Source organism: Gamsiella multidivaricata (assembly GCF_025024155.1).
Source record: "Gamsiella multidivaricata strain RSA 2152 chromosome Unknown BC939scaffold_42, whole genome shotgun sequence".
NCBI classification, from domain to species: Eukaryota; Fungi; Mortierellomycota; class Mortierellomycetes; order Mortierellales; family Mortierellaceae; genus Gamsiella; species Gamsiella multidivaricata.
The window spans coordinates 171,517-198,601 of record NW_026251750.1 but is presented as its reverse complement, the minus strand read 5'-3'; the positions used below and the strand labels follow the sequence as shown (position 1 = coordinate 198,601).

General features: G+C 47.5%; 11 protein-coding genes across 11 annotated transcripts; 4 read left to right on the top strand and 7 right to left on the bottom strand.

The window, feature by feature from the left end:
* Positions 1-163: 163 nt before the first annotated feature.
* Positions 164-1,366, bottom strand: BC939DRAFT_478098 (ribosomal L28e/Mak16; the record flags this gene model as incomplete). The annotated part of the gene is made up of 4 exons (XM_051558734.1): positions 164-262; positions 643-825; positions 1,115-1,235; positions 1,347-1,366. 4 exons carry the CDS (start codon positions 1,364-1,366, stop codon positions 164-166), a joined length of 423 nt encoding a protein of 140 aa, XP_051411126.1.
* Positions 1,367-1,746: 380 nt separating this feature from the next.
* Positions 1,747-3,513, bottom strand: BC939DRAFT_454906 (ribonuclease H-like domain-containing protein). Its single transcript, XM_051556125.1, has 6 exons — positions 3,182-3,513; positions 3,052-3,088; positions 2,787-2,943; positions 2,528-2,689; positions 2,132-2,425; positions 1,747-2,028 (listed from the first exon to the last, which is right to left on the bottom strand). Exons 1-6 carry the CDS (start codon positions 3,290-3,292, stop codon positions 1,857-1,859), a joined length of 933 nt encoding a protein of 310 aa, XP_051411125.1. The 5' UTR covers positions 3,293-3,513; the 3' UTR covers positions 1,747-1,856.
* Positions 3,514-3,650: 137 nt separating this feature from the next.
* BC939DRAFT_454901 (uncharacterized protein) lies at positions 3,651-5,522 on the top strand. Its single transcript, XM_051556124.1, has 5 exons — positions 3,651-4,321; positions 4,514-4,618; positions 4,718-4,842; positions 4,956-5,259; positions 5,406-5,522. The coding sequence occupies exons 1-5, from the start codon at positions 3,822-3,824 to the stop codon at positions 5,446-5,448; spliced, it is 1,077 nt and encodes a 358-aa protein (XP_051411124.1). The 5' UTR covers positions 3,651-3,821; the 3' UTR covers positions 5,449-5,522.
* Positions 5,523-5,742, bottom strand: BC939DRAFT_454900 (uncharacterized protein). The gene has a single exon (XM_051556123.1). The coding sequence runs from the start codon at positions 5,723-5,725 to the stop codon at positions 5,558-5,560; it is 168 nt and encodes a 55-aa protein (XP_051411123.1). The 5' UTR covers positions 5,726-5,742; the 3' UTR covers positions 5,523-5,557.
* A 926-nt stretch (positions 5,743-6,668) lies between these two features.
* BC939DRAFT_199560 (uncharacterized protein) lies at positions 6,669-8,410 on the top strand. The gene is made up of 5 exons (XM_051550600.1): positions 6,669-6,865; positions 6,921-7,502; positions 7,663-7,802; positions 8,031-8,077; positions 8,185-8,410. Exons 2-5 carry the CDS (start codon positions 6,962-6,964, stop codon positions 8,231-8,233), a joined length of 777 nt encoding a protein of 258 aa, XP_051411122.1. The 5' UTR covers positions 6,669-6,865; positions 6,921-6,961; the 3' UTR covers positions 8,234-8,410.
* On the top strand, positions 8,141-11,102 carry BC939DRAFT_199508 (uncharacterized protein). The gene is made up of 2 exons (XM_051550599.1): positions 8,141-8,452; positions 8,729-11,102. Exons 1-2 carry the CDS (start codon positions 8,233-8,235, stop codon positions 11,008-11,010), a joined length of 2,502 nt encoding a protein of 833 aa, XP_051411121.1. The 5' UTR covers positions 8,141-8,232; the 3' UTR covers positions 11,011-11,102.
* Positions 11,103-12,598: 1,496 nt separating this feature from the next.
* BC939DRAFT_454881 (uncharacterized protein) lies at positions 12,599-15,572 on the bottom strand. Its single transcript, XM_051556122.1, has 4 exons — positions 15,383-15,572; positions 15,151-15,279; positions 14,911-15,045; positions 12,599-14,805 (listed from the first exon to the last, which is right to left on the bottom strand). The coding sequence occupies exons 1-4, from the start codon at positions 15,518-15,520 to the stop codon at positions 12,811-12,813; spliced, it is 2,397 nt and encodes a 798-aa protein (XP_051411120.1). The 5' UTR covers positions 15,521-15,572; the 3' UTR covers positions 12,599-12,810.
* Positions 15,573-15,999: 427 nt separating this feature from the next.
* BC939DRAFT_454877 (uncharacterized protein) lies at positions 16,000-16,880 on the bottom strand. The gene is made up of 2 exons (XM_051556121.1): positions 16,635-16,880; positions 16,000-16,533 (listed from the first exon to the last, which is right to left on the bottom strand). The coding sequence occupies exons 1-2, from the start codon at positions 16,833-16,835 to the stop codon at positions 16,084-16,086; spliced, it is 651 nt and encodes a 216-aa protein (XP_051411119.1). The 5' UTR covers positions 16,836-16,880; the 3' UTR covers positions 16,000-16,083.
* Positions 16,881-20,405: 3,525 nt separating this feature from the next.
* BC939DRAFT_454871 (uncharacterized protein) lies at positions 20,406-21,217 on the bottom strand (the record flags this gene model as incomplete). Its single annotated transcript, XM_051556120.1, has 1 exon — positions 20,406-21,217. A coding segment is annotated over exon 1 (713 nt), but the record flags the coding sequence as incomplete, so codon positions are not given.
* A 2,294-nt stretch (positions 21,218-23,511) lies between these two features.
* Positions 23,512-24,850, bottom strand: BC939DRAFT_454862 (thioredoxin-like protein). Its single transcript, XM_051556119.1, has 4 exons — positions 24,615-24,850; positions 24,265-24,488; positions 24,023-24,156; positions 23,512-23,862 (listed from the first exon to the last, which is right to left on the bottom strand). The coding sequence occupies exons 1-4, from the start codon at positions 24,746-24,748 to the stop codon at positions 23,767-23,769; spliced, it is 588 nt and encodes a 195-aa protein (XP_051411117.1). The 5' UTR covers positions 24,749-24,850; the 3' UTR covers positions 23,512-23,766.
* A 19-nt stretch (positions 24,851-24,869) lies between these two features.
* Positions 24,870-25,411, top strand: BC939DRAFT_454861 (uncharacterized protein). Its single transcript, XM_051556118.1, has 3 exons — positions 24,870-25,108; positions 25,215-25,312; positions 25,391-25,411. Exons 1-2 carry the CDS (start codon positions 24,964-24,966, stop codon positions 25,295-25,297), a joined length of 228 nt encoding a protein of 75 aa, XP_051411116.1. The 5' UTR covers positions 24,870-24,963; the 3' UTR covers positions 25,298-25,312; positions 25,391-25,411.
* Positions 25,412-27,085: the final 1,674 nt, after the last annotated feature.

Sequence of the window (27,085 nt, the reverse complement as noted above, 5' to 3'; positions counted from 1 at the left end):
TAAAAGAGCCACCGTGCTAGATAAAGTAGGTAACCGCTTTACAATCGGCAATTGGTAAACAAATATTGCCCAGTATAAACTCGCTATGTTGAAGAGCATTGGAAATGTGTTTTTCTACGAAGCCAATCCTTTATTTCATCCGGTTTTGGAATATATTCTGCATTTAGTGCTTGTTGGCGCGGATACCCTTGCCAGCCTTCTTGGGGGCAGCCTTAACGGGCTTCTGGCTGTTGAGGATAGCAGAAACGCGGGCAAGAGCGGCCTAATTTCGATTCAAATTGTGAGGGGAAGTAATAAAAAACATATAACTGTTAAACCTCGTGTAGCAAGAACTCGCGTGGCAAGAATATCAGAAATAAAGAGTAAAAATGGATAGAGAGAGGAGATGTTTCCGGGTTACAGTCGCAAAACTTTGAATATGATACATTCATTGTTTGATAGAGTGAAGCTAAACATTCGGATAGAGTCTTTCGACCCCGTTTCTTTTGCAAATAATGTACGCCCAGCTTTCATGTTGAAGTGAATCTGCTGGGTTCTAGCACTTTGCTGAGGCAATTTGACAGAGACAGAAGGACAAGGAATACGAGCAGAAAGAAGTGAAACAAAGCGGTTGTGGTTGAATGAAAGAACCAGGTTCTTTACCTTGCGAAGATCAGCGCGATAGCCGGCGCGGGTAAGACCAGCGACGGAGCGTGCAGACTTTCGGACACCCTTGGAGAGGGTAACCTTGTTGATGCCCTTGGAAGACTTGTAGGCGGGAACGCTGGCCTTCTTGGTCGAGACAACAACGCCACGGCCAGAGGAAGCGGCAACGATGTCAATGGTCTATTCAAAACGTTGTCGGTAAGGAAAAATATTAGCAAGGCGGCCCATTTAAATAGGTCTTTAATATGGAATTAAGCCCTGTATTCCTTTGCTGTGAGCAATTGCCATTGTCCTGGCGTGAAGGGCGACCCAGTCATGCTGCCCACGAGGACATCGAAGGATGTAAACGTAGTGCTTCAACATTGTCACAGTCCTGAGCCCCAAGCCCCCTCAGGTCAAGGTGTCCACCACAGCACTGCAAATTGGCCTTGATATCCATCCTGCGGTCTATATCAATACAAGGTCATACCTTGTTGTTGGCAAGGCCAGAATACTTGAACGAGTTCTTGTTCAACAAGTTGCCAGCCTCCGAGGAGAACTGAACACCCGAGCGCTTGACGAGGAACGAGTTGTTGTTCTTGATAAGAAGCCTGTAATTGGTTCCATGATATAGAAAGAGATAATGAACTGGTCAATAACTCTGCTCTATTGTCAACTTATCCAAAGTTGTTCCTGTTGATTGCAAGAATCCTCATTCATACCAGGTAAGATCAGCCGACATGTTTGACTATGCATCCGACGAGAGAGTGTCGAAAAAATAGAGAGTAATGATTAGAAGGTGCTCGTGGAATATGAGTATCAGATAATGATCCTGATATGGTGTCTTGTCTCGTCTAAAAGCCAAAGTCGCGGTTGAACAAAACTTCTGTTCGGATGTGTATTATGTCGAATCAGAGGTTCCGCATCGAATTCGAGAATGTAGAATCAGATCCCGATTATGCCAAGTGGAAGATTCGAAATATATGATGAGTTGGTGATGAAGATGATGCTAATGACGATGCTGTGATCCTGCCAGACCCTAGTTTCCTGTTTCATGAGACCACAACGATCATCCGAGCACTTTACAATAATCCCAAGTGAATGTGAAGAGAAGGATTTTCAGTTGTCAAGCTTGCACCCTATTCAAATAGGGACCTCTGCATCCATCTATTAGTGGCTTGTTTATAAAAATCTAAATGACGTCACAACGGCGGCAGCCAGGCGGGCGAGAACTAGTTCATGTTTATTACGGACTTTTGATAACTGTTGGGCTTGCCGTTTGGTGTTGCAGACTGGTTTGTGATGAGTGGGCTATCATTTCCTGCAGCCGAATTGAATGTAGCGATCGAGTTTGGTTGTGTGGCAGTCGAACCTACTGCTGAACCAAGCCCGTAAAGATATCCACTGAACGACCGAGGAGATTGAGCAACAGAAGGAAACAGTCGTTAGTCGTCAGTCCAGGGAGCATCGTGCCAATTACTCAAAAATGTGTTTAAGCTCAACTTACAGGTACTTGGCGTCGTCAATCTTGTCTTCGAAGAATATCTGACGCATCTTGAAAAAGGTGGAGCACGTTAACAAGCTGTCGCTTCCTGCCTGGTGCTGTGCTCCAATGCGGACCACCTGTAAATCATTCGCCAACTCCTGAAGACCGCCCTTCAAATTTTTACAGCTCTTCATCAGGTATTTGATATCGTATATGCAAGGGAAGTATGTCCTCAGCAAATCAAAGAAGTCGACTTCTTCTGCTGGCAGAGGACTACATGTCAAGATTTTGAGCAAGTATCCAAAGTCGTAGCCACTAATAAAGAAACACCAAAAGTAATAATTGTTAGCCATCCTTTATCGATATTGGAGCAAACGAGATACAGTTCGATAGAGTCACTACAAGCATGGGTTGTACCTGTGAAATGAGATCCACTTGACTTCATCCAAAAGTACGAATCCAGAACTGATCAGGAGCTCGCCAAAGTGGTGAACGTCGATCCCATAATCCTCGTGTTTTTGGAAATTGATGCCAGACTTTGTCAAGAGGTCAATCGAGTCCTGTGCGTACATGTCCTCGCTAAACATGAAGCATAAAAGGGATCGAAGGTGAACACCCTTTTCCCCAATTCTCTTCACGCCAAAATCCTTGATACAGTCCACTGTTGAGCACTCACGCCAAACTGAACTTGAAGTTGAATTGCCAGGTGCAGGCGTCCTTGGGCACATTTCCGTTCTCATCTGCGAAGGTGACACCCAGCTGGATCATCTTAAGAAGATCCACGTTACATCTCAGAGTCTGATAGTGGTAGTCGGCTGAGGTACGAAAGTTGCCTAGACAGATCATATTCACAATCACGAAGCAAGAGTCAGCCCAGTCTGACAACCATCCGGGCCATCACCGATTCCGATGAAAATGTATGGTACTTAATAAACACGTACCGATGGGCCTGGCAACTACACCTGGAAACTCTGTATCCTAAATTGTTCATAGAAAGAATATAGTCTCCCTCGTCAACAGTGTGGTTCCCTCTGGATGTGGTTCACGCTAGAACAATAACGACAAACATACCATGGCAAGATACGGGTACTGGTCTACGAGATCTCGCAGGAGCGCCATCTCCTGCTCCAAGTTCTCAGCCCAGACTTCTCTAATGATTGCTCTCTCGTTGGGACTAGGCATGGCGTGCGTAGGTCTGGTTTGCTTCAAGGGCAATGGGCCGCCTTGAATGTTTGGTGGCCAGTGCAAGAAGTGTCAAGGATTGATACTAGGAGGCGCCAGCGTAGAATGTTGACAGAGAGGGTGGTATTGTGAGTGTCCCTGCGATCGCGCAAAATACAAGTAGTGTACGTGTACAGTTGTGATGCCTGTTGTTGTTACCTGTCGGAGATCAACGACAGGCGATGGTCAATGTATGTGTGTAAGTGTGCTATGGGAGTTGCTTTCTTTGTTCACAAGTGAGTCAACTGAGGTTCAATGGCAGTAGACGATGTGAGAGCGTTTGATGAAAAGAGAAAGAGAGGATGGCATCCCTCCAACTCAAAGGCCCCGTTCAAGCTGCGTCACGTGCACAGCACTTTTACAGCAGTGAAAACAACAACTAAGAAATGGATTCGCCTTTCTTTCACCCTCGCACTGCATCAACAACAGGACCAGGCCAGGACACTGAACCGGGAACCAGGTTTCGACCGACACAGCACAAAGAAGCACCATGAGCAAGAACAACGAACTCGTCGATGACCTTGTCGCAAAACTCAAGAGGCGTCAACTTGTGGGATCCTCCACAGTGGCACAAGCAACCTTGAGGCTCCTGATTGTGGTCATCTCCAAGAGCAACTGGACGACCTGCAATCAACTGGTCACGATTGTAAAATCTGTTGGCCAGAGACTGGTTCAAGCTAACCCTACGGAGCTTGCTGTCGGGAACATCGTTCGACGCGTGCTCCATGTTATCAGAGAAGAGTTCCGGGAGGCAGAGTCTACGGCGACGCACCAAAACCAGAACCAGTCCGAATTTCATCCTGCGCCGCTTACAACTTCGTCCTCGATGTACAACCTGCTCGGGGAGACAGGGTCAGCCCCAGACGAGAATGTGCAGTATCCAAGTAGTTTGAGGAGCAACATTATCCAGGAGATTCGTGAGATCAAGGACGAGCTTGAGAACATATACGATAGCATCAAGAACCAAGCCTCCCTTCAGATACATTCAAAGTGAGTCATTATTCGCGCCTTAACCATTGGCCACCAGGGGCAGGTGCTTGTACTAGTCTGCTTTTTTTTTTTTTGTTTTGTTTTTTTTTGTTTTTTTTTGTTTTTTTTTTTGTTGGTGGCACCTATAGGACATGGGAGTAATTGGATCATGGACTGACCTCTTTTTACACGAATATGACTTTCGATTGATAGCGAAATCATTATGACCATTGGGCGATCTAAAACTGTGGAAGAGTTTTTGAAGATGGCCGCTGTAAAGAGAAAATTCCAGGTGTTGGTTGCAGAGAGTGCACCCTCGTAAGATATAAGGAAGGATTGCAGGGCTCTGAGCTATTGAGTAAGGCTTTGGATCAGGATAGACATTGATGACACATTTGGCTGCTTTCGATCACATAGATACTCTGGACAGGAGATGGCGCTTGAGCTCTCAAAAGCTGGTATTGAAACAACGGTCATTCCGGACTCGGCTGTTTTTGCAGTGATGTCGCGCGTCAACAAGGTCATTCTCGGCACACATGCCGGTATGTACAGAAGCGTGCTCGATCCTTTTCTGTAAAAAAAAACTGTTCAGTAACGGCTTGTCGAACAGCAGAACTAGTTTTTAATATCTTTTTATCTGTCTATCGATGCATAGTTCTTGCCAATGGAGGGCTGGTTGCGATTTCAGGAACACATATGATGGCAGCAGCAGCAAAACACCACTCGATCCCTGTTGTTGTTTGCACGGGGTTGTACAAGTTGTCGCCTTTATACCCGTATGACGAGGACAGCTTTAATGTGCTGTTCAATCCAGATTCGGTTCTTGGCTTTGAGGATGGTGATCTGATTGAGAAGGTGACGGTGACAAACCCATACTACGACTATGTGTCACCCGAGTTTGTCAACTTGTTTATCACGAACCAAGGAGGGCATCCACCATCATATCTTTACCGTCTCATGTAAGTCATTGGGATCGACGTAGACGCGAAAATGTTTGCTGTTTGTTATCTTTCTCTCTTTACTAGAAAAAAAAAAAAAAAAAAAAAGGTTGTATGCTAATGCTTGTGCTCGGTCCTCTTTTTTCTGCTGCATCGAACCAATTTAGTGTCGAGAATTACGATCCAAACGATCACACCTTTGACCTCTAAGAAGCAACTTTATTTTTTTTTTTCCATTTGCGCATGCACCTCAATAAACACTCGGGAAAAACAGATAACGGGATATTTCAATATAGCGCAAACTGATCTGTTTGATATCTCACGCATCCCGACTACGACTACCTAATGCGTAATATGGATAACGAGGAGATGGATGGGGGAACTTCATGGTGAGCTTCATGGTATTTCGGATTACTCGTAATAATGGGATGCTTGCTGCAGCAAGAAAGCCTTTCCGTTTTGGTTTCATTTGACGAATATGATCCATAGATGCACACTGTCCCTGAAGAGGCAGAAGACATGAAATGAAATGCAACGGATAGACATGCTATGGGTATGCGTAGCTATTAAATAAGAATATTTGATGCAGAAGGTCTATTTTGTTCAATGGGAACATACAATTGACATGCTATCGACATGCTAGATATCGACATGCCATTGAGTGCAGGTACAACAAGGTGCAGCATGCGTATGGACATGCATATCCATCGCAGTATGTTGCTATATCCAACTCAGATGTTTGAATCGAATGGTTTCGTTTGGTTTCGCTTGATCTGCTTTGGTTTGGCTTGGTTTGGTCTCCGAAGATCAGATTGGATCTTCAGGAACGCGTTCCAGAATAATCAATCAGTCAGTCGAGCGAAAAAAAAAAAAAATAATAGCCAAACGGTGTCAGTCTAGTCCAGAAGCACTTTCCTACTTTCCTGGTACCACTCTAGTGCCACCTTCGTGCCACCCCAGGGATGAGAAGACGGAAGAAGTATCCGTTACACCAGAGCAAATGCTTAGCGAAGAGAAAGAGCACCCCTCCCTGTCATCATTTTTTTTTTATTTGTTTGTTTGTTTGTTGCTCCTTTTCGTTGCTTCTTCTGCTGCTTTGTCTGCTGCTTCTTTTGCTTTAGGTTGCGGAAAGATGCCTTTTTGGATGGGTCCTTTTTCCTCCTTTTGTCCTTCCTCTGCCGCCGTTTTATGATTATTCCTTCTTATCCCTCTTATCCCGCTCTCTCGCTCCTTCTTAATCTCTCACTCATTCGTGCATTCATTTCTTCATTTCATTTCTTCATTTCATTTCTTCATTTCATTTCTTCATTTCATTCCTTCATTACTTCATTTCTTCATTCCTTCATTCTCCCTCACTCATTTATACACGCACACACCTTACTCACTTGGCTTGTCGGTGCCACCACTGAGCATGGACCATGCTCTATCTCACTCTCTGGGAACCCTAAATTCATATCTGGGGCCCAGGGGATGTCACCCTCGCATACAGATTCACACTCACACCTCTTCATATCTCGCCTCAGGACCCGTCCATGTTGATGCTCTGTCACATTTACGGGTCAAATCATCCATTGGCCCTTGCTCGTCACACTTAACACCAACACCAGGACCAAAACCAGAAACTGAACCAGGGCGCTTCTCAAGGAGAACAAAGACGAGGTGGAGACGGAGGGGGCCATCAGCGCCGATATCGACACCGCCTGCACTACTATCCATCAAATTAATGCCGACAACTGTATCAACAACTGTACCAACACCAGCACAAAAAACAACAAAAACAACGGCAACATCACCACCATCATCATTATCATCATCATCCTCGTCTTCAATACCCGTAAAAGCCGCAATAGAGGCAAATTCATTAGCCATTTGTTCCCTCCTTTCCTTCCTGGCCATGGCCTCTCCTCAGATCACAGTTGCGGCACAGGCTGTTTCACCGACTTGGCGCGCTTTCCATGGAGCTGCAATTGTGGATACATCCATGGTCATTTTTGGCGGGACCACGGACGCGGGCAGGAGCCCCTACGGTGCAACCATCCCGGGCTCCAATGATGTCTGGGTCTGGAGTACGACCCTCCGTCAATGGTCGCAGCCCTCCATCCAATTTCCAGGATCCTCATCGCCAGCACCACAGAAGTTTCTTACCTCAATCCCTCTTCAGTCCCAGGGCAGGATGATGTCGCTGGTCGCCAATGCGTCCTCGCCAGCCAATGCTTTACTGGCTCTCGATACTTACTTCTGGGTCTGGTCTATACCCAACTCACGTAATCATGATCATCTACTGCAACAGATTTTATTGCCACCTATTGTATTTGGTTCTCCGTTACTAAATGCCCAATGCTAAATGTCCAATGCTAATGCTAAATGATAAATGGTAAAAATGCTAAATGGAGGTCTTCGTCTGATTCTCCTTTTCATTTTTAGCGAACCCTGCGGTTGCCCCTCAACTACGACTTGGGGCCGCTGTCGGCGCATCAGACACGCATGTATTTGTACATGGAGGAGCAGCCGCTGGTCAGAATGGATTTGCGACTACAACCGTCCTGAACGATCTCACCAAACTGGTAAGTTGTCTCCAAGACACTTTATTATTATTATTATTATTGTTATTATTATTATTAATAGTAATATTCTCGTGGTTTTTTGACAGGAGGGGAGGGATGGATGAATGTGTGCAGTCTATATTTACCCTATGCCCAGCGGAGGTTCCTTTTGGGCCTGCCTATTATTACCTTTACTGAACTCCATACTTTCGTTCCCTTGGCTTGTGTTCACACCACGCCCCAAAGCAGTTCTATTTTTATTATGACGCTGATGGCCATAACTTCGGGGAGTTAAAGTGGGTAGAGGACGAGTGGATACAATGGGTTGGGAGTAGGATTTATGGGATTTGCAGGAATGGAACCCGTATCACTAACACGACGACACAATATCTGCTTGGGATAGGATGAGAGCACCTTTCAGTGGACATCAATCGCCAACGGACCCGCGTTGATGTACCACACTATGTGCCGACTGTCAGGTTTAAACATGATGATTATCTTTGGCGGAAGCGATCAAGCGACCCAGGCATTCAACACGGTCCACACCTTCGATCTCAACCTGGAAGTCTGGCAGTTGGCAGTGCCCGTCAGCGCAGGCAACGGCGGAACGATACCCTCTGCTCGAAAGGGCCACACTGCAGTTTGCCTCAACAACACAATGATTGTCTACGGTAAAGGGATATACAAACATCGACGCCCTTTTGTTTATGGTATCACACGCGTACAAACATATCTCATCATGCATATCTGCACGAGAGGGTGCTCACAGACAATTGGCATCTATATGCCATATGCCTTCGCATCGACATCGACGGCGCCGCCGCCTTGAGCCAAATAGCAAACAAGATCGAGCACGCGGTTGTTTGACAAGGATCTGAAAATAGCACTGACTGGTAACACCTTGCGTCTTTTTTTTTTTTTTTGGTTGATGCACCGCCAATTACTAGGCGGAGGACCTGATGGGCCGCTGGATGACGATGTATGGGTCTTGGATGCATCCACGTCCCAATGGGCTTGGAACAGGGTAGCGACCAACAAGCTGATGGGACCTGGGCAGAGGACTGGACACTCGGCACTGTTGAATGGCACCAACATGCTTGTCTGGGGCGGATATGGTACACCCATCCCTAGAGACACCAACATTTATATTCTTGACACTACCGCCTGGCAATGGACTTCTTCAAAGGAACCAAGTCCGACCGCACCGATGCCTGCTGCACCTCCGCCCGTTGGATCAGCGACAAAGGGCACCAATTTGCCTCTCACTATTGGGGTCATCTGCGGCAGCGTTGTCCTGATTGCGGCATTTGTCGGCTTCTTACTATTCAGGAGGAGGTCATCTAGGAGAAAAGAGAGTCGGTCCCAGGGAACAAGTAGTTTCTTGAGCGATGGCGAGCAGCATATCTCTAGGGATATCGTGGCCGAAGACAAACCGAGTTTGAACAGCACCTTGGGGAAGGAGTCCGCATCTTCAGCCGGGAAACGGTCGCAAAATGCGGCGATTCGGAAATCGATGCCGCCGCATGGATACCCTATGCAGTCTATGGCAGCGTTTGCAGCGATAGAACAAGAATCGAGTTGGGCAGAGTCGAGTCGATCATCGGAACGGTACCAGCATCCTCATAGTGGGTCGCACAAGGGATCGGATCCGAAGACAACGACAAGTGGATCAGCTGGTGTCAGAGTGGGCTCGGTCTCTTCGGATCCGTTCTACCCAGCACACCTGGCAGAAGACGATGAGGAGGATGCAGATCGGTGGACGTTTGCGTCGTCGTTGTCGTTTGATCAGCGGGATAGTAACCACAGCATGCCGACGCTGCGGTATATACCCACTCGCGTCCATGGCGCAGGATCGACGCAGCGATCGTTGGGCCAGTCGACAGGAAGCCTTGGTGGGAGCAGCTCGCAGAGAATACCACTGATGGTTCATCCGCCAGGAGGTGCTTCACGGGCATCACGTAGAGACCCGAGTGGGCTTTCGGTTCGGACAGGAAATGGATCTTCGATCGGACCAGGATCGATCTCATTCGCCACAGCAACATCAACTGAGGTATTAAACCGGGATGGATCAGGAAGTCCAAGGGATGCGACGATCTTTAACGCTGTGAGTCCGCTGGATAGGGTCACTTTGATGTGCTCGGGCATGGATGTGGCGGCGCGTCCGAGCGAGGAGGAGGCCTTGATATTGAACTATCGTAGCAGTGGGTCGATCCAGCTGCATAGTCAGAATGCAGAGAAGAAGGAGCAGCAGGCTCAGAAGAACGAGCAGGGACCGACGGATCTTCGTCGCAAGGATACGACCTCGACCTCGACCACCAATTCTTCAACTACTTATACAACTCTGGACAACCCGGCACTGGTTGCACTGGTGCAGAACTTACCAGCTCGGTACAAGGTTTCGAAATCACCAAGTCCAATTCATGGAGAAACGAACGATATCTTGTTTGCGATCGATTCTGATACTCAACAACCGATTGTGATCAAGTCCTTTGCGAGAAAGGAGGCCTGGGAGCGCGAGTGCCGGGTGCTGAAGCGATTGCGGGGGCCCTATATTGTGGAGCTGAAGCATGTAGCGACACTAGTTGTGTCCGAGACGGACGATCCCAATAAGCCAGCCAAGGTCCGGTTGGCAATTCTGGAGAGACTGGACGAGACGTTGGCGCAGATGTTGAAGAATGCGAGGAAGGCCAAGAAGGTTGCGCTGCGCGAACACGCTCAACCGAACGAGACGTTAGATCTGGCGGGCGCGGGACTCTATCGGTCAGGATCTTCTCTTGACGGAAAATACATTCGGGACATTGGAAAGGGCGTACTGCGGTGTCTAACATGGTGTCATTCGAAGAAGATCGTGTACTGCGATCTGAAGCCGTCGAATGTGATGCATAATCGGGATGATTCTCGACAACAATGGAAATTGATTGATATGGAGTCGTCAAGAGTTGCGAACGAGGAGTGTATCGGAATCGGAACAGTGCGGTATTGTCCGCCGGAGGTGGCGAGAGGCACGACGGTGGATAAGCAGGCGTCGTCGGGTGTTACGGCCAACTTTAGTATCGACCTTTGGGCCTTTGGATGCTTGGTCTATGTAAGGCGGTCTTCGCGACTATTATGCCTTTTGATGGTGATAGATGCACAGCTTCGTTTACTGATGCTTCTTTTATTAATTCGTTTCCGATGTATAGGAACTGTTTGCGACGAGGCCGTTGTTTCCGTTATCGCTATCGGATGACACGGTATTGCACTTTTTGGCGCATCCTTCAGCCGACACGCCCGCATTAGCGAATGGGTTGCGATGGAAGAGTGCTCGGGAGCTTGAGATCCCGCATTTTGAACAAGCTGTTCCGGACGCAAATGCTAGGGCTTTGATTCGGATGCTACTACACCCCGATCCTCAGCGTCGTGCCAACATGAATCAAGTCTTGGTGAGTATTGAAACTGCTCCTTTTTTTTGTGCACGTTGGTTCCGAATGTCTGTGCGCGAAAAGTCTGTGCATGCACTCAGAAACAGGAAAGATTTGTGCTAACTCGGATCTAAACCTTTGGGGTTTTGTCTTAAACTAAATTAGTCGTCTGAGTATTTGAATATCAGTCCTGAGTCGAGAGCGTCGTACATACGAGAGCGGGAGTCTTCTTCGTCGATTGAAGGTCGTCGGTCGGAAACATCTGCGTCCTTGCCGACACCTCCTCCATTGCCTGAATCGCAGGTGCCGCAGGTTCCACAACAGCAGCAGCAGCAGCAGCAGCATGCCGCGGATTTAGCATAAAGCAACCTTATAATATTATCCATATATACTGTACATATAGACAATAAATCGGCCAGGGCATCAAACGACATGGTATACGCATTTGTAGCCGACCCATTTTATCGCCACTCGGTGTCGTCGTCACCGCTGCGTCTGGATCGGAAGATGCTGCCTGTCCAAAGTCAATAATGACAGAAGAATTGCAGGGATATGCAGATCCGAGCTCAACCCCTAACAACAGCTTCCGCTTTGATCTATACGTCCATACATTTCAATCATGCCACTGGTTGAATGGTCGTAGCCGATGAGATCCCGGTGCTCCAGGGCTGGGGAATGATTGTAGCGGGCTGGGAATTGGTCACGAAGGGCTTGAATCAAGTTCGGTCCGAAACCCGTAAGGATGTTTGCCAATAATTGCATTATGGCATGGTCCTCAGGAGAGCCGTGTCGCCTTGAGACAAAGATGAAGCCATGAATTCGAGGTCTTTCGTGTTCGGCTGGGTATCGGCCTTAAAGAGTCGAACAAGATCCATTGAAGCTCTGTCCATCTAACGGGGTTTTTTTGACGACCAAATGCAGACGTTTTAAGGCTTGAGCATCGACGCGCTGTCTCAACCTGGTCGACGGGTAGCAGAGTCCCCATAAACTCCATATTCAGAGTTATGAAGTTGGGAAACATCGTATCAGTACCGAGAATCTTTAAATCCGATAGGCGATCTCTTCTTGATGTCTGAACTATCGAGTTATCGGACTATGGACTAAAGGATTGGTGCAGCTAGACTGGTCGCGTGAATCCAGACTCATTTTCTGATCTCTGACAGGTCGAATAAACTGAGAGGGAGCCCTGTGGTGGTGCCAAGGGCTACCAACTGCAACTTTTGAATCTTTTGAACCTTTTGAACCTTTTGGAATAGTAATAAAAATATTATCAACGGAGTGTTTGCGCTACTTATCCTGGTGTGAGCTCGGACGTTCCTAACGGAAACGTTCATAGACTTCATTACCAGTGACAATGGCTAGATCACATCTTTATCTTGAAAAAAAAAAAGAAAAAAAAGAAAAAAAAAAAAAGAACCTCCCCATGGTGTTCATCATTCAATGCGTGCCTGAAGGCTGTAGGCAACCATCGTCTCACTATCAGGGTAACAGCATCATAGTGGCGCCATTGCACTCTCATCTGCAGTGAGATCGAGAGAACTCATACTGCGCGCACAAATGCATTCGCCGACACCCTTGTTTTATTGCTGTACAAAGGATTGCAGTTACGTCCTTCCCAATCCGTTACTTTAATAATTCGTCTTGAGTCGCCGATTCTCTTCCTGCAAACGCTGATTCTCCTCCCAGAGATCTTCGGTATATTTCTTCAGAAGCGTCTCCATCTCTATCTTTTGGATCTGGAATTGTCGCAGGATTTCCAGGTGCATGTTTTGGAGATCGTTCCGGACCATTGCCCGGAATTCCATCAGACACCCGTCAACCACGCTCTCTAGAACCTTGGATTGTAGTGAAGTTGACGATATTGAAGTTGACGGTAAGGGGTCTATTGCCATCATATTGCCGTTGGTATTGGCCTTTGCAGTGCTGGAGGAGGACAAGGGTGGAGGTAATGCTGACTGAGCCAGAAACGAAAATTGAGTTCTCATAGACGACGACGCCGGCCTGTTCATCCCTTCTCCGCCTTCAAGGCCGACCTGCATCCACAGATCCTGCACCACTGGTGCCGTCGATTTCGATCCACGCTGCTGCTGTTGCTGCGATGTTTCTGCTGCCACTGGCGGTGACGGTGAACGTTCCACAGACTGATCCAACAACACGTTCTTGACCCGATCGACGATCTGTCCCCTCAATAACTCCATTTTCTCATCCGACATCATTATCGCATCAGGCGTCGACGATACAGAAGCAGCCCCTCCCGAAGCCATGAGCGTTCCGAACGATTTCCGACGCTTTACGCTTGAAACCCTCGACGATGATGATTTTGAAGCCGAAGGCTGGTCATCGATGGATGGGTACTGATAATGGTGGTGCTTCTGATGACTTTGCTCTGATGGACCTGATGGAGATCTGGGTGGGGTGTTGACGGATGAAGATGACGTGGATGTATCGTCCCCTGAGGGTGAGCGCGACTGCATAACTTGGAACGCAAACGGTGAGACCGTCCTTGAGTTAGGATAGCTGCCCGTAGTACCGCTACCGAATGGATTCACTTGTTCTTTGATTGGTGTTGTTGGCGCTGACCCAATCCCTTTTCCGGAACCGCTGCCGCCATTGCTGCGGACTCCGCTAGCTGATAAAGATGGTCCTGGCAACGTAGCTCCTGCAGTCACGGGTTTCGAGGACAAGGATGCTGCTGAACCATTGCCTGTAATAGTAGTGCTGTTGGCTGTTGTTGAGACGGATGATGGCGCTGTCGGTCGTCTGGGTTTAAATAAAATCTTTTCTTGCACTGCTGTTGCTGCTACCGCGGAATCTGAGCCGCTATTGTTGCGCTTGGATGATAACAGATCGAAGATGCCTCCCTTACTGCTGACGCCTACAGATTGTACCTCTCGTACATCATAGGAAGATGAACCATTGCCAGTTGTGAATTGGCTCAATGTTGGATGGCTCAGTGTTGCTGTTTTGATCGGGATCGGCCTCCCAGATGTCGATGTTGCACCATGGCCGACCGTCTCTGTTGCATTCTGAACTGCGCCTTCTGCTCCTGCTGTTGACGGAGATCTTGCTGGTGCAGATACCAATGAATCCTTAATTGAAAAAATGGATGTCTTGGACCCTGCAGAATTCTGTCTTTTGAGTGCATGTCCATTAATGGTCTGATGTCGCTTCATCGACGAGGAACTCGAGGATTGTTTCCCCTGGAAGTGAACCGCCGTGATCGGGGCATCGACGCGGGTGTCTACAATTGAAATGGGTCGACTTGTCGATCGCAGATCGTACAGCAATACTTTTCCTTGATCCGTCCCAAACGCCATCGAGATCCCGTCGTTCTTGAACGCGACTGAGGTCAGTCCATATTCTGTCAACGTATTCTTGACAACGTTCTTCTTCTCGACATCATAAAGCGCGTATCGTTTGTCCAGTCCAGCTGTGCAAATGAGATATCGATTGAAGGGACTAAAGGCCATGCCGCTTATCGGGACCTCGTGCGTCATAGTGAAGCTGTGATACATGGTTGTCGATCCATTCGATCCAGTGTCCCATAGCCGTAAGACGCCATCATTGCCTATGCCACCTAATATTGATCGACTGAACACAGAGTACTCGAGCTTTGCCATGATCTTAAAAAAAAAAAAATGTTGTCAAGTTTCGTGCTAGATAATGATCTACTAGAATTCTTCGGAATTGGCCAGAGAGAGGGAGGGAGAGGGATCTGCAAGACATACCAGTGATGATGGCGTTTCAAGCCTCGCGCTGACCCCTGTCGCGCGATTGACGACATCCACACTTCCAGAGTTTTGTCCGACGGCCAGCAAGATATCCTCCGAGTTGATTGCCAGTGCATTGATCCTCGATGCCATCTATGAAATTGTCAAATGAAAGAACTCTTTGTCAAGCCCATACTGCCGATACCTCACATTCATTACAACTGCAGCACCCGATATCTATGTTCACTATTGCCGCACCTCAAATGTCTCGGCTGTGCGGCGTAATGTTGAATCCCATGTCATGACCTTCTGACCGTTCGCAAAGTACAATCGCTGCGGTTTTGGTGCCCACGACAAAACACATCTTTGGGTTCCCGATCGAGATGTCTAGCAGTGAAGCGAATTCAGCATTAGTACATCACGCTGTCCTAATTGACCATGTCCTGACTGTGAAGAAAGCAATGGTCGTGTAGTGCTGCTTTTGTGGTACCTCCATTACTGGTTCCTGCACCAATGTCTCCCGGAACCGACCCCTGCTGTCGTGCAGAAATATCCGGCCATCCTGTGCTTCGACGGCCAGCATCGAATCTATAAAGACATTAGGAGCCACGAAAGAAAGACACGGCATTTCACGTTAGCTCAAAGAGACCTCTCAGCGGAAGTAAAGAAGACCATTGAACAAAGACGTACTGTCAGGACTCCACTTAAGACTGGAGACTCCAAAGGCGGTCCTTTCGTTTGACATCTGAATTCCCTCATATTGTCCCGGTGCTGCGATAGGCGGTTGTTGTTGCTTTGAAGCTGTTGCCGTAGGGAGAACGGTCCCGTTATTGATGAACTCGTATGTTAGGACTTGGGCCCCTACTGCTGTGGCAAGCAGACTTGTTGGCTGTGGTGATGCTGGTGCCTGTGAATCAGTATTGTTGCTGTTCAAAGACGATGTGGCTTCTTCTTCCTGGGATGAGTACGCAGTGGTGGAGTAGCTGCGCTTTCGCTGGGAGACCGGGCGAGGTTGGAATGCGTCCATGGTGCGTTGGGAATGCCACGTTTGTAGATTAAAGTGTGTTCTGTTCTTCTAGGAATCAGCACGCGAGGACAAACAAAGGCCAGGCAGGAAAAAAACCCCCCGCTGGGTAAAATCCATTTTATTTTATTTTATTTTATTTTAAAACATTTAGCTCGGACGCTACTCTAGGTCAACTTCAGCAGTGCCTTTCCAACGCTCACTGTGCTAAAAGCTAATGCCGCGACCTTGACCGCCTCCAGGGCCACATAGACCCCATGGACCCTCGGGTTCTCAACCGGTCGACCCTCAATAAATCGTTCGCCTACACTCCTCATGATCGGGAGGAACCCAAAGCTCTGGAGCAGCAATACGATCACTCCGGGCGTGAACTGAAGCCAATAGCGCGGTCCCAGGTGCCGGAATCCTGCATGATTCGATCCGATGGTCCATCCGGTGGATAGAGGCACGATCAGTCCACGCTGGGTCAGGAGGTACCAGCCGAGGATATCAAAGGCAGCGAGGATGACTTCTACTTTGTTGAGGGCCGAAAAGACGTGGCGGCCGACGTCGATGAGTCCCCGACGGGAGGGTGAAGGTGCTAGGAACTTGACGGGTGCTTCTAAGAATGATATTGCCTAGTATCCTTCATCTGATTAGATACTCATTTTTTACCATGACAAGATGCCATTAAAAGAGTTTGAAGTGGGCAGGGTAGTTTTGACGTTTGTCTGCTTACCAGGTTCGCACCGAGCCAGCAGCATTGCAGTGCTCCCACGGATATCAAGAGGGCACCGTTCGTCATTTTTGCAGCGGAAGGACGCGCAGCCGCAGCGAGTCCGACTGCAACGGCTGCAACAACCCCTGTGGATTTTGTGGAGAGGACGAATAGCGATCCGCGCGAGTGGTGAAGGCGTGAATGAGGCTGCTGATTCTTCATAATCGATTAGTTTAAGGTGAAGGTGGAATGGAGGAATGGGGAAGACGACAAATCAAGTACGGGGATTGTCGTGCGACATTGTCCAATTATGTCACCCTCGGATCGAACCAAACGGGAGAAGTTATGGTTAAGCCTAATACCCAGTGCCATGACAGCATGAGGCCATATCAGGGCATGGTCTATCGTTCAATATTCTCGAGCAATTGAAACGTTGCAATCCAATGGTCCTTCCGTATTAACATTTTTTCAACAGCATTATCGCTTCGTAAACATCATGCTTTATTTGCAACATGGACAATATAAAGGAGCCAAAATCTAGTCTAGCCTACAGAACTTACCTCGAAGCTTGTCAATTCTACATACAGCTCGCTTGATCAAACGAAGGCGACTATACGATCTACAAATAAGCGCAACATGCACCAAGTCAGAATCTCTGATATCTTTTTCATCAATGCCTCTTAATAAAGAAAAGAGAAAGTCGAATGCGTTTTTTTTTTGTTGATGGCCTCAGGTTTAGAATAGTCACAACTTGGCAGATGGGGTCTCCATCCGTTTCAGATTGTTGAGCTTGACATGCTTATAAATCATCCTTGTAGCCGTCCAAAATGAAAAGAAAAAAAATGCTAGGAAAAAGAGAAAGTGGTTCATCGAGATGTAGATCCTTACCATTCATCGCGCAATTGAACGCTAATTTACAGCGATAGCCGGAGAACCTGCATGTCGTTTGGGAAAGAGATGATCAATCTAATGAAGAGCAAAGTAGAAATCACACGCGGTTAATCCTCAGATGCTTCTTGAAGAACTCAAACTTCATGACCAAGAATGAAGAGGAGTGATATTTCAGAAGCATGACATTTCGACATAATTGACGTGTTTGTACGAACACATTCCGACCGCCCGTCATGCGTTACAATCATTAATAGGACCACCATAGATGTGATATTGAAAGAAATGGAATATGCACATACGTGTACTTTGTTACTGGCTTTCCTATGGTTGATGATCGATCGTTCGTTCCAATTGCCTCCCGTTGATGTTCTCCTTGTAAACAACCTGGAAAACAAGATTAATTGAGCAGGATATAGGTCAGTATGCGATGCATTTCAACTGCTTATAGACATTATCTCAGGTGATGATAATCAGTAGAGAAAGGTGGGGACTCAGACAAGGCTGAAACTGTATTTTGTTCAACATAATGGTAATTCAGGAATGACTTTATATGGGTCGATCAAGTCATCGTCGTCCGTGATTTCTCCTTTGTAAAGACTAAGTCCAAGTGAAAAAATTGTTCATACCTTTGTTGCTGTTGTCTTTGTTGAGAGATTGGAAGAGGTGAAGAGGGAAAGAGAGAGGGACAGGGAGGGAGAGAAGCAGATCTTTTTATGCAAAAAAATAAATAAATAAATACAGATTCCAGGACGATGGCCGCGAAAACTACGTCACCGAAGGAAAGAGCCCTGGAGGTGTAATACGATGTACCCGAGGGACCGTGAAAGGACAGTCCACTATTAAGTATCATTGACAATTAAAGAAAAAGTGATGCTCTCACAGACCCCAGCAACGATACTTGCTTTCTAGACAAAGTAGGACTGGAAGAATGTATGCAAAGACATAGGCCTAGACTTTCTTGAAAGTCGTCCAAGGTCTACCCCAATCACGACCTTGTTCCCTTCGTCCCTCTCTCTGCCAGTTGCACCCCGACCATCTTGAGCAGACAGTTCATAATAATCGCGTACTCTGCTTCCTGAGCCTCCTTGGCATCCCACCGGTGCTTTTTAACAACCATACTGTGGTTATAAAAGCTGTGCGACTGCTCCTTTGCGTTTCCAAGTTCCGTCACATATTTCGCGAAAATGGCATCGTCGCCGCAAAGAGGTGGCAGCCCACTCTCGATGTCGCTAATGGATTCTGTTGCGCCAGGGAGGACTATTCGTTTGCACTCTTCCAGCCAGCGTCGGTACTTGAGGATTGGTTGGTAGACAGCCTTCTGCGCCGCAGCCAGATTATAATAAGTGGCGAGACCGGGGACTGGTTTAGTGTCATTGCAGGGCTCTTTCGCTACAATACCGCCATCCTGATCTCGCTGAGCCTTCTTGAGTTCCGCCTCCTTGGGTTCCTCGGGCAACAACGCGCTTGCTCCGACTACACATGCTTGACCAAGATCCAGACCAAGGATCTTGATTTCCTCTGATCTGCATCCCCAGAGAGCTGTAACATCCTGCAGACCTTAACAACGGTTCGAACTTCAGTCAAATGGTAATCCCTTCCGACAATGACGGATGTAGTTCGAGTCGGCAGCATACTCTCTGAGAGTTGTTTGTATCGAGCGGCTTGGGGTTCCTGCAACTCGAAGGCGACGATCTGAAGACGGAATCCTTCAGTTCGGAGAGACCCATGTAGGATACGGCTATTTCTCTCGTACGTCCTGGGATCGAAGTTGCTTTGTCGAATGAGTGTTAGGTGCTGCCGTATCTCCTCCACGGGCATTGTGTTACTTCCTGCATGATTTACTGGCTACTGGCGCTTGGGCCTATCCTGTCCATCCCGCCTGATATCTATGGTTAGAATTGTGACGAGGAATCCCGGCGCTTTATCGGACAGCCAATTCTGTGCATCCGTAAGCACATAGTCTCCTCACTTTATAAGTTTCTTGATTTCTTTCTGCAGCGCATCGCTCTTCCAAAAGAACGGAAGCAGCTCACCTTCCGAGAAAGGAAAGAATGGCTGGCTGACAGGCGTAATAGGAACGATCCCCCGGCGCTTTTTGTTGATCTGGTTCAAGCGGACAAAACTCTCGAACGCGGATTCGCCACTCCTAGTCTCGACGCCGCACCCATCTGGCAAGAGCCCTTTGTCCCTTTTGATCTTGAGCTACAGTATATAGATCATTTGGTGCTGTAAGCTTCGCATTCCTTTGAAGTGCTCTGGCGTTAAACTCGTGGGTATAACAACGATATCTAAAGTCAGTTCTTTACCTTTTCATGGGGTTTATTACTGCTTTTCCAAAACATCCGCTTAAGAGTTGCGAGGCAACAGATCGCAGCAAGGATGTCGCTGGGTATGGCATAGTCAGCTTTATTGCTGCTCCGTCCCTTTTATCCATCAAGCCTAGGTCCTGTAATCGAGTGGTGAGCTTTTGCATGCGTGGACCGGTCGCCGTAGTGGGAGAGAAGGAGCCAGAGTAGAGGTATCGCAACAGTATGGAAAGGAAGCCAAGCTGAGCGTCGCCGCTCTTGTCATCCAAATCGTCCACATTTGCTGATTTGTCTTCGTCATCGTGGTTGCCGTCGCCGTTACCGCTGCCGCCTACGCCATTTGTAGAGATACGTGGCAAATACAGTCCAATAACTCTCTGTCTGATACCGTGCAGTCGCCTGGTGTTGCAACGCGTTCAATGAATTGACCGACGAGCTGTTGACATGATCGTTTGATGTTGACTGCGAGGCGCATGGGCTCTTCCAAACACCTGACCACCTCGGACACTAATCTCGTTGGCTGACCAAGGCTCTATTGACATTGGCAGATAAGGTTCCAATATCGAGGGTTAATGTGGGATGTTCCCATGCCAGAGCTCTCATAAGTCCTTTCTTGTCCATGTCCTCTACTGGTTTAGCTGGTTCCCCCTTGTTCTTATCCTTGCTTCCGTTGCAGTTGTCCTTTTTTTCGTTATATTTATTGCTGCTGCTGTTCTTGTTGTTTGTATTCTTTTGTTGGGGGACATCGATATTGTGGCCAGATGGACTCTCCGGCGGCTTCTCCCAAGGCTTCCATGCGTACTGCTTCATACTCTCTGGTGGCCTGTGCTCTCTTTTTGGAGTGTGCACGATGATGGAATATTGTGGCCGGTATTTAAGGATCTCTTTCTGAGACGAGCTGGGCAGCGCTGCTGTCATCTCCGTGTCTTTGACCGCCACTGCCTCTTTATTCTGCGGAGTAGGGGGATCGACCGGGCGGTAGCGATTAAACATCTGCCAGGGCTTGTGGCGCTGAACCGTGCTTCCAGATAACTCATTATCATGATTCCATGATGAGTAAACCAGGGTTAATAACTTGGCTGCATCCAGACAAGTAGTGCCAGAATGTATACAACATTTGATGAGAGGGTAAGTAACAGTACTTTGTATCTTTTCTCCGTTTGACGCGCATCTCGCAAAGCTGTTCCTTGATGCGATTGAAGTCTGTGCGAAGCTCGTGGTACTCGAGAGCCGTGAGGGTCTGGATTGATGGTGAAAGTGTCTGTGTGCAACTGACGAGCACGCTAAACGATGTAGCAAACTTTTCATTACCTGAATTCTTGCAGACGACCAGACGGTGAGACAAATACTGCTCTATCATCGATGTGGCGTCTATAAAGGAAATAAAAGAACATTGCATTAGAACATGCCCACACAAAGGATGGTCATTCGTTTAAATGAATATTACATTACCTTCTCCATTCAAGGCCTTGATGATGCTAAAACTGCTCACACAACCCAGCGTGGGGATGTTGGTGTTGTAGTCGTTCTTGGATACCACAGCCAGGCCTGTGAGCTGAGTCCTGATGGTCCGGCAACTAATAGAAGGACTTCGTCAGGCTCCTCTGCACGGTTAAGAAACGTTGCTTCCGCATCCGTAGATTGTTTGACACACGACCCTCCAGCTCATCGAGGCCCTCTTGGGCTAACCCCAAGGCTTTGTCACGGATGGATTGTTGACGATGGCGAGTGGGTTATTTTTCTTGCGAAAGACAGCCGTCCAGGTAAAGAACTGGATTAGTAGGGTCGCCAGCGTCTACAGCTCCCTCTCGACAACGGTGTGTGCAGCCTCCATAGTGTGGGATGTGTAGCCATGCTGGATAGTAAGGAAAAATGTACCAAAAGTGGTCTACTCAACGCGTCGGGCGGTTGTGGAAAGGATTGGAGAGGTTGGAGTGTCTATGGCGCACTGTAACCTCATATTCTTTTCTTTTTAGCAAAGGCCACAAGCCCTTAATGCCCATTGCAGAGCCGTGAGAAGATGAGATAGAGGTTTGGTGTAAAGGTGGGAATCATGGAGAAATGAAAAGGAGAAAGGAGTGGGAAAAGTACTCAGACTTTTTGCAGTCAGCCGCACCTATAGTCGCTAAGAGAGCATTTTTCCCAGACATTAATCTCAATCATAGATAGATCTTAGCCAATAAGGGCACTAAAACTAAGATTATGTTGTTACCCACGACTCTCGTGACGCATACTCAAGATCTCGCGTGGTCGCGCTGTCTGTGCGCAGATGATTGAGGTTCGTCCATGGCTAAACCAATTAGACCCGAAGCAGCTCGCTAACGCCTGTACTGGAGGTCAGGAAGACGTTACAATAAAGAATGCGAAGCAATTGCATTGATTATAGCGCACGACGATCAAGGATCAACAAGAATGGGAGAGGTGTAACCAACACCATCCTTTCTCTCCTACTACGTACGGAAGCTGTGGGCATGTCTTCTTTATTTCTTCCACTTCGTCAAAAATTCGATATAGGAAGAGACATTGAAATAGCAAAACGGAAAGAATAAAGGTGCGAAATGATAAGTATACCGCTACGACAGAATCTCAGCTAACCCGGCATCCTCCTCAATGCGCCTCCTTTGCACCTCCTTCCAGACAGATCACTTGCCCGTCTGATAGTTGCAAGTTCCATAATAGCAGGTGTATCGCTTCTGTAGCATGCCATGAGTCGCAGTCGGCGCCTTCGATTCGGTCATTGCAGCAGTGTTCCGCACTCCCTCTACGGAAACTGGGGCTCCTTGAGCAGATATGACTATTTGACACAATAATAAAGCGCACGCGATGATCAAGGCGTATAAGGTGGTGGAACGTGCGTATTTTGGGCCGGAATAGCGGCGATGAGGATGCGAGAGAAGTTGATGTAGAGACTTGAACATTGTGGCGATGGTGCCTTGCTTGGTATAATCGTGTGCGATAAGATCCGTTACTTAATGGATAGCGCACTTTGAAGTCGGGGGAACGAGTGAGAGAACGAAATGTATACGCAGTATCACCCAGTTGCGAGGTTCAAAAAAAAAAATGACGTGCGGTGAAATGAACTAAGCTTGGCACTATGTAGTGGATATAAGAAGGGTTGCTGAAAACAAAAAAAAAACAAAAACAGCGAAGCAAAGGTAGACTTTATAGTCCAAGGCGCAATGCTTTGAAGACCATTGAGAGCATGGTGGCTCCCTCAGGGACCTTTTATATTTGGCTACATGTCGCTTGCTTGCCTGGATGCCATCCCAATTTTCTATTTATTTATTTATTTTTCTACTTTCTCCGCACTTTTGCTCACGATATCGACGCATTTGGCATGGCTGACCATGCTGCAGCTGCACGTTGCCCAGTATCAATCAAGGGATGAGAAGGAGGAAAAGGTGTCGTCTGTGAAGCAAGGAGGTCAAGGAAGGAGCTTCGTCCATTGTATGAGCATCTTCTTGCTGCTCTGTAGGATTATCAAACAGGAGTGGTGCTGCTTCACGCCATTATGCAGCGCGCTTTTTGGAAGAGTCTAGATCCATGTGTAACTGACCCTTTATTTTTCAGGAGCCGGCAGCACAGCTGTGACAGCCGTGACAGCCGTGTGCATTCGAAGTCCAACGTCCACCCTCATGGGTACAGCGATCGTCTTGATCAGATAGGTGCAAACACGGACACGCCATGAGCCAATGTGCATGCGCCACTTTATCGTGAGAACCTGTTCCATGTACGCAGCAACACGGATCGGCCATATTTGGGTCGTCTCACAGATCAGATGCATCAATTTCAACCACTTCGTTTGTCTCTAGTTGGTTTTTTTATTTGCAAGAAAAAGACGTGCTCGTGTATGTATATGGGTTGTGCAAAAATGCATGCTATATGACAATGTGTGTTGTTAAAGCTGTGGGACACAACTTTATGATTGCGCAATGGATAGGCGTCCAACTGCACATTTAGGCAGAGGAGGCGAAGAACTCCTTGGATCCAGCGACATCGGGCTTGATGGTAGACTGACCCTTCTGCCAGCCGATGGGGCAGACCTCACCGTGCTATTTGGATCAGGCAAAGAAAAAGGTAAGGATTAGAGACATAGTCTATGCGTTTTGACGCTGCTACCGCTGGTGTTGCTACGCCCAATGGTACGACGTGCCAATCGCAAACAGTAAACAAAGAAACTGTGAGCCACCCAAAGGGAAAAAAATTACTAACCTCGTCAGTGAACTGGAAGGCCTCGACCAGGCGGACGACCTCGTCAACGTTGCGGCCGACGGGAAGGTCATTGATGGTGATCTGGCGGACAACCTGCTTGGGATCGATGATGAAGAGACCACGGTAAGCGACACCTAGATATATATGAAAGGGTTGATATACAATTAGAATTAATTGTTTCCACGTTTTTTTACTGCGCAGCTCCATCAGCTTGGAAATTAGCAGAATGTAAAAAGGCTTACCCTCGTCCTCCTTGAGGACACCATATTCGGTGGCGATCTTCTTGGTGAAGTCAGCGATGATGGGGATCTTCATCTGGCCAAGACCACCCTGGTTGCGGGGGGTGTTAACCCAGGCCAAGTGAGAGAACTCGGAGTCGCAGGAGCAAGCAAGGACAGCGGTCTTGAGACCGTTGAAGCGCTCGATGGCCTCAGAGAAGGCGATGATTTCGGTGGGGCAGACAAAGCTGTGAGTGGGAAGGCAAGAGAATGCAGGGGTCAGATAACAAATCCAAGCAAGAAAACAACAGACCAACGGCTGCAAAGAGATGCTGGCTTTGGCATGTGTAAAGAAATTTTTCCATTTCCCTTACGTGAAGTCAAGTGGGTAGAAGAACAGGATGACATATTGGCCCTTGTAGTCGTCGAGGGAGACCTCCTTGAAGGCGCCGTCAACGACGGCAGTGGCCTTGAAGCCGGGGGCAATCTTTCCAACAGAGGCGACCATTTTGAATGTAAGGATGTGTGTGAAAGTGAGTGGCTAAGCGAGAGTGTACGGGGCGGGAGAGGTGGAGATCGGGTGTTCGAAAGGAGAGGAAAGGAAAGAAGCGTATCGAGAGTGAGGAGTCTTTTATACTGAGCATTGTTCAGTTGGGCGGCCAGGAAACGAACTATGTGACGTCAACACGCCACTAAAAAGAGGAGCGAGTATTGACGGGACCCATGTGGTGGTACACGGTGTGTACAGGGGTAGGGCTAGCTGTGTTTGAATTGTTCCTTCCTTTTCTCTCCGACTCTAGGCTGGGTGCAACAAACACAGAAAGTCTTGACTTGAATCGGCTAATTCGAGGTGCACGAATAATTGCGGGTACGTAGCGGGAAACCGCATTTCCCAGCTCAACCAACCACTCACAGCTGATAGCGACAGTGAAACGATTATCTTCTTCAATACGCTACTAATCCATGAAGGGTAGCCGTTAACCACTCTGCACGGATGCACAGGCTCCGCCCAATAGACAAGGATAAGGACAAGTTTCACATTTTTTTAGGGAGATAAAGCAGATACGCTTCGGTAGTAAATGCTTAGCCCAAAATTGCTAAATTCCAGTTGCGCTGCAACATTGCTGACTTGGTTAACCATAACACACAGATATACAATTATGTTTATTACTATGTTTAGGCGAGGCTACCAAGTAAAGCTCCTATACGGTGTTAAGCGTGGATCCGCTGCACAACGGCGGTCTCCGATCACGTAATTCAGCGCCCTACCCCAGCGGAGGAGGATGCCCTCAGGCTTAAGATACATATCGGGGAACCTCCTTGGTGTACAGATGGCGCTTGTTTCCGCATCAACAAAGAGTCTTCATATAATGAGAGTGAAAAAATGGCGATATTCGCGTCAAGATTGAGCAATAAATAGGACGGTCGCCATTGATATAAGCAAAGCCATTTTGTCCGCCTCTTACACCATGCCCACCTATAACTATATAGCTATCTGCAGAAGGCGTTCAACTGGTAGCATCTTTTTCTTATTTTCATTTTTTATTCTTTTTATACGTGTATGAGTGAACTTGGACTTTCATGGCTGTTGATTGCAAGCGTTTCGAAGTTGATAAAGTGTCTTAGTGTGCACACTCTCCTTCCACATGAGGTACACCGCGTTAATAATTATAATTCTGGCGAAATCAATGGGCAGCCTTCCGGATAAGTACGATAATCTTGAACAAAGTAACCCTACCGATGTTCTTTACTCGCACTGGTACGATTTTTTGTCGGATCCTATCCGAACCCTCACTCTGCCGTTCTAGGTCATCACAAATGGTCTTGAGCAGTTGTAACTTGAATGGTCCTGCTGCTGCTATCGTGGGCAGTGGCAGTGTCATCACATCCGTTCACTCGGTCATCTTTGATACATGGAGAGTCCTTAGAATCATATTTGACGGACGCTCATCCGTCACAAACAGTGATTAGGTATGGGCAGACGTGAATGAAAGGTTCCCGAGTAAGAGAGTAAGAGGGCAAACAAAAGGATGAGCTGGGGGGAGTACATACTGAGCTTCTAGAAAAAATGGCAATCAAAATTTGAGACGCGCACATCAGCTTCTATATTTCCCCTATACAACGGAGCAAAAATCTAAGCGTTGGAATACTTACTTGGAAAGTGAAGTGAGATACTAGGCTTAGAAGTAGAGAGGGAGCTTTGGTCTGGAAGATGAAGCTGAAAAGATGTTCATGTGGAATGGAATCATCCGTACTTTTATATCCAAAAACCAGCATCTACAAAAGGATCGCAAAGAGTCAAACTCTCGTACGTGGTACTAGATAATGTGCTTACGGCCTTTTGCTTGGACCGAAATCGATGGAAGGAGGCAATGAAAGGGAAGGCAGTCTCTTTTTATATTTCAATTAGTCCGTAAGCTGAATTACCAAGTAACAGCATGATACTCAAGAAGCCGTATCGCAACGTAGGTGTTATGCCAGTGGTCGATAAGGACGCATATCTGCTTCTCTGCTGCTAACTGGCAAATTACACTGTGATTTAGCGGCATGAAAGTTGTTTGCAGGAGGTGCAAGGACGCCGGTATGGCAGTGGGACTGAGATCAGATGGACCCTGAGATCATAGTCGAACTCAATTGAGCTGATAAAGGGCCGAGGAAAAAGTCAAGGCACAGAGCATGCGCAGGAGGGCTTGGAACTCAATATATAGATGTATTATGCCTGGAAGGGATTTGGGATGTTATATAGATTAGGGAAGGGGATGGGGACTTGGAAACTATGCTAGGAAAGAGGCGGTGGCGAAGTCAACAAATTTCATTAGATAGGAAGAGAATTACAGGAGGTTGG

What these genes read in the sequence shown, in the direction of transcription:
- BC939DRAFT_454906 (XM_051556125.1), bottom strand. Translation starts at nt 3,292, where the DNA reads ATGCCTAGTCCCAACGAGAGAGCAATCATTAGAGAAGTCTGGGCTGAG. An exon ending in AGTACCCGTATCTTGCCATG is followed by an intron (nt 3,089 to 3,181) that starts GTATGTTTGTCG and finishes TGAACAATTTAG; the next exon opens with GATACAGAGTTTCCAGGTGT. An exon ending in TGTAGTTGCCAGGCCCATCG is followed by an intron (nt 2,944 to 3,051) that starts GTACGTGTTTAT and finishes TGATCTGTCTAG; the next exon opens with GCAACTTTCGTACCTCAGCC.
- BC939DRAFT_454901 (XM_051556124.1), top strand. Translation starts at nt 3,822, where the DNA reads ATGAGCAAGAACAACGAACTCGTCGATGACCTTGTCGCAAAACTCAAG. An exon ending in CATTCTCGGCACACATGCCG is followed by an intron (nt 4,843 to 4,955) that starts GTATGTACAGAA and finishes ATCGATGCATAG; the next exon opens with TTCTTGCCAATGGAGGGCTG. An exon ending in TCATATCTTTACCGTCTCAT is followed by an intron (nt 5,260 to 5,405) that starts GTAAGTCATTGG and finishes GAACCAATTTAG; the next exon opens with TGTCGAGAATTACGATCCAA.
- BC939DRAFT_454900 (XM_051556123.1), bottom strand. Translation starts at nt 5,725, where the DNA reads ATGGATCATATTCGTCAAATGAAACCAAAACGGAAAGGCTTTCTTGCT.
- BC939DRAFT_199560 (XM_051550600.1), top strand. Translation starts at nt 6,962, where the DNA reads ATGCCGACAACTGTATCAACAACTGTACCAACACCAGCACAAAAAACA. An exon ending in CTGGTCTATACCCAACTCAC is followed by an intron (nt 7,503 to 7,662) that starts GTAATCATGATC and finishes TTTCATTTTTAG; the next exon opens with CGAACCCTGCGGTTGCCCCT. An exon ending in CATAACTTCGGGGAGTTAAA is followed by an intron (nt 8,078 to 8,184) that starts GTGGGTAGAGGA and finishes TGCTTGGGATAG; the next exon opens with GATGAGAGCACCTTTCAGTG.
- BC939DRAFT_199508 (XM_051550599.1), top strand. Translation starts at nt 8,233, where the DNA reads ATGTACCACACTATGTGCCGACTGTCAGGTTTAAACATGATGATTATC. An exon ending in CAACACAATGATTGTCTACG is followed by an intron (nt 8,453 to 8,728) that starts GTAAAGGGATAT and finishes GCCAATTACTAG; the next exon opens with GCGGAGGACCTGATGGGCCG.
- BC939DRAFT_454881 (XM_051556122.1), bottom strand. Translation starts at nt 15,520, where the DNA reads ATGCCGTGTCTTTCTTTCGTGGCTCCTAATGTCTTTATAGATTCGATG. An exon ending in GCACAGCCGAGACATTTGAG is followed by an intron (nt 15,046 to 15,150) that starts GTGCGGCAATAG and finishes ACAATTTCATAG; the next exon opens with ATGGCATCGAGGATCAATGC. An exon ending in TTGAAACGCCATCATCACTG is followed by an intron (nt 14,806 to 14,910) that starts GTATGTCTTGCA and finishes TTTTTTTTTAAG; the next exon opens with ATCATGGCAAAGCTCGAGTA.
- BC939DRAFT_454877 (XM_051556121.1), bottom strand. Translation starts at nt 16,835, where the DNA reads ATGAAGAATCAGCAGCCTCATTCACGCCTTCACCACTCGCGCGGATCG. An exon ending in GCTGGCTCGGTGCGAACCTG is followed by an intron (nt 16,534 to 16,634) that starts GTAAGCAGACAA and finishes GAAGGATACTAG; the next exon opens with GCAATATCATTCTTAGAAGC.
- BC939DRAFT_454862 (XM_051556119.1), bottom strand. Translation starts at nt 24,748, where the DNA reads ATGGTCGCCTCTGTTGGAAAGATTGCCCCCGGCTTCAAGGCCACTGCC. An exon ending in TTCTACCCACTTGACTTCAC is followed by an intron (nt 24,489 to 24,614) that starts GTAAGGGAAATG and finishes TCCCACTCACAG; the next exon opens with CTTTGTCTGCCCCACCGAAA. An exon ending in TGTCCTCAAGGAGGACGAGG is followed by an intron (nt 24,157 to 24,264) that starts GTAAGCCTTTTT and finishes ATATATATCTAG; the next exon opens with GTGTCGCTTACCGTGGTCTC.
- BC939DRAFT_454861 (XM_051556118.1), top strand. Translation starts at nt 24,964, where the DNA reads ATGTGGTGGTACACGGTGTGTACAGGGGTAGGGCTAGCTGTGTTTGAA. An exon ending in AGGTGCACGAATAATTGCGG is followed by an intron (nt 25,109 to 25,214) that starts GTACGTAGCGGG and finishes CATGAAGGGTAG; the next exon opens with CCGTTAACCACTCTGCACGG.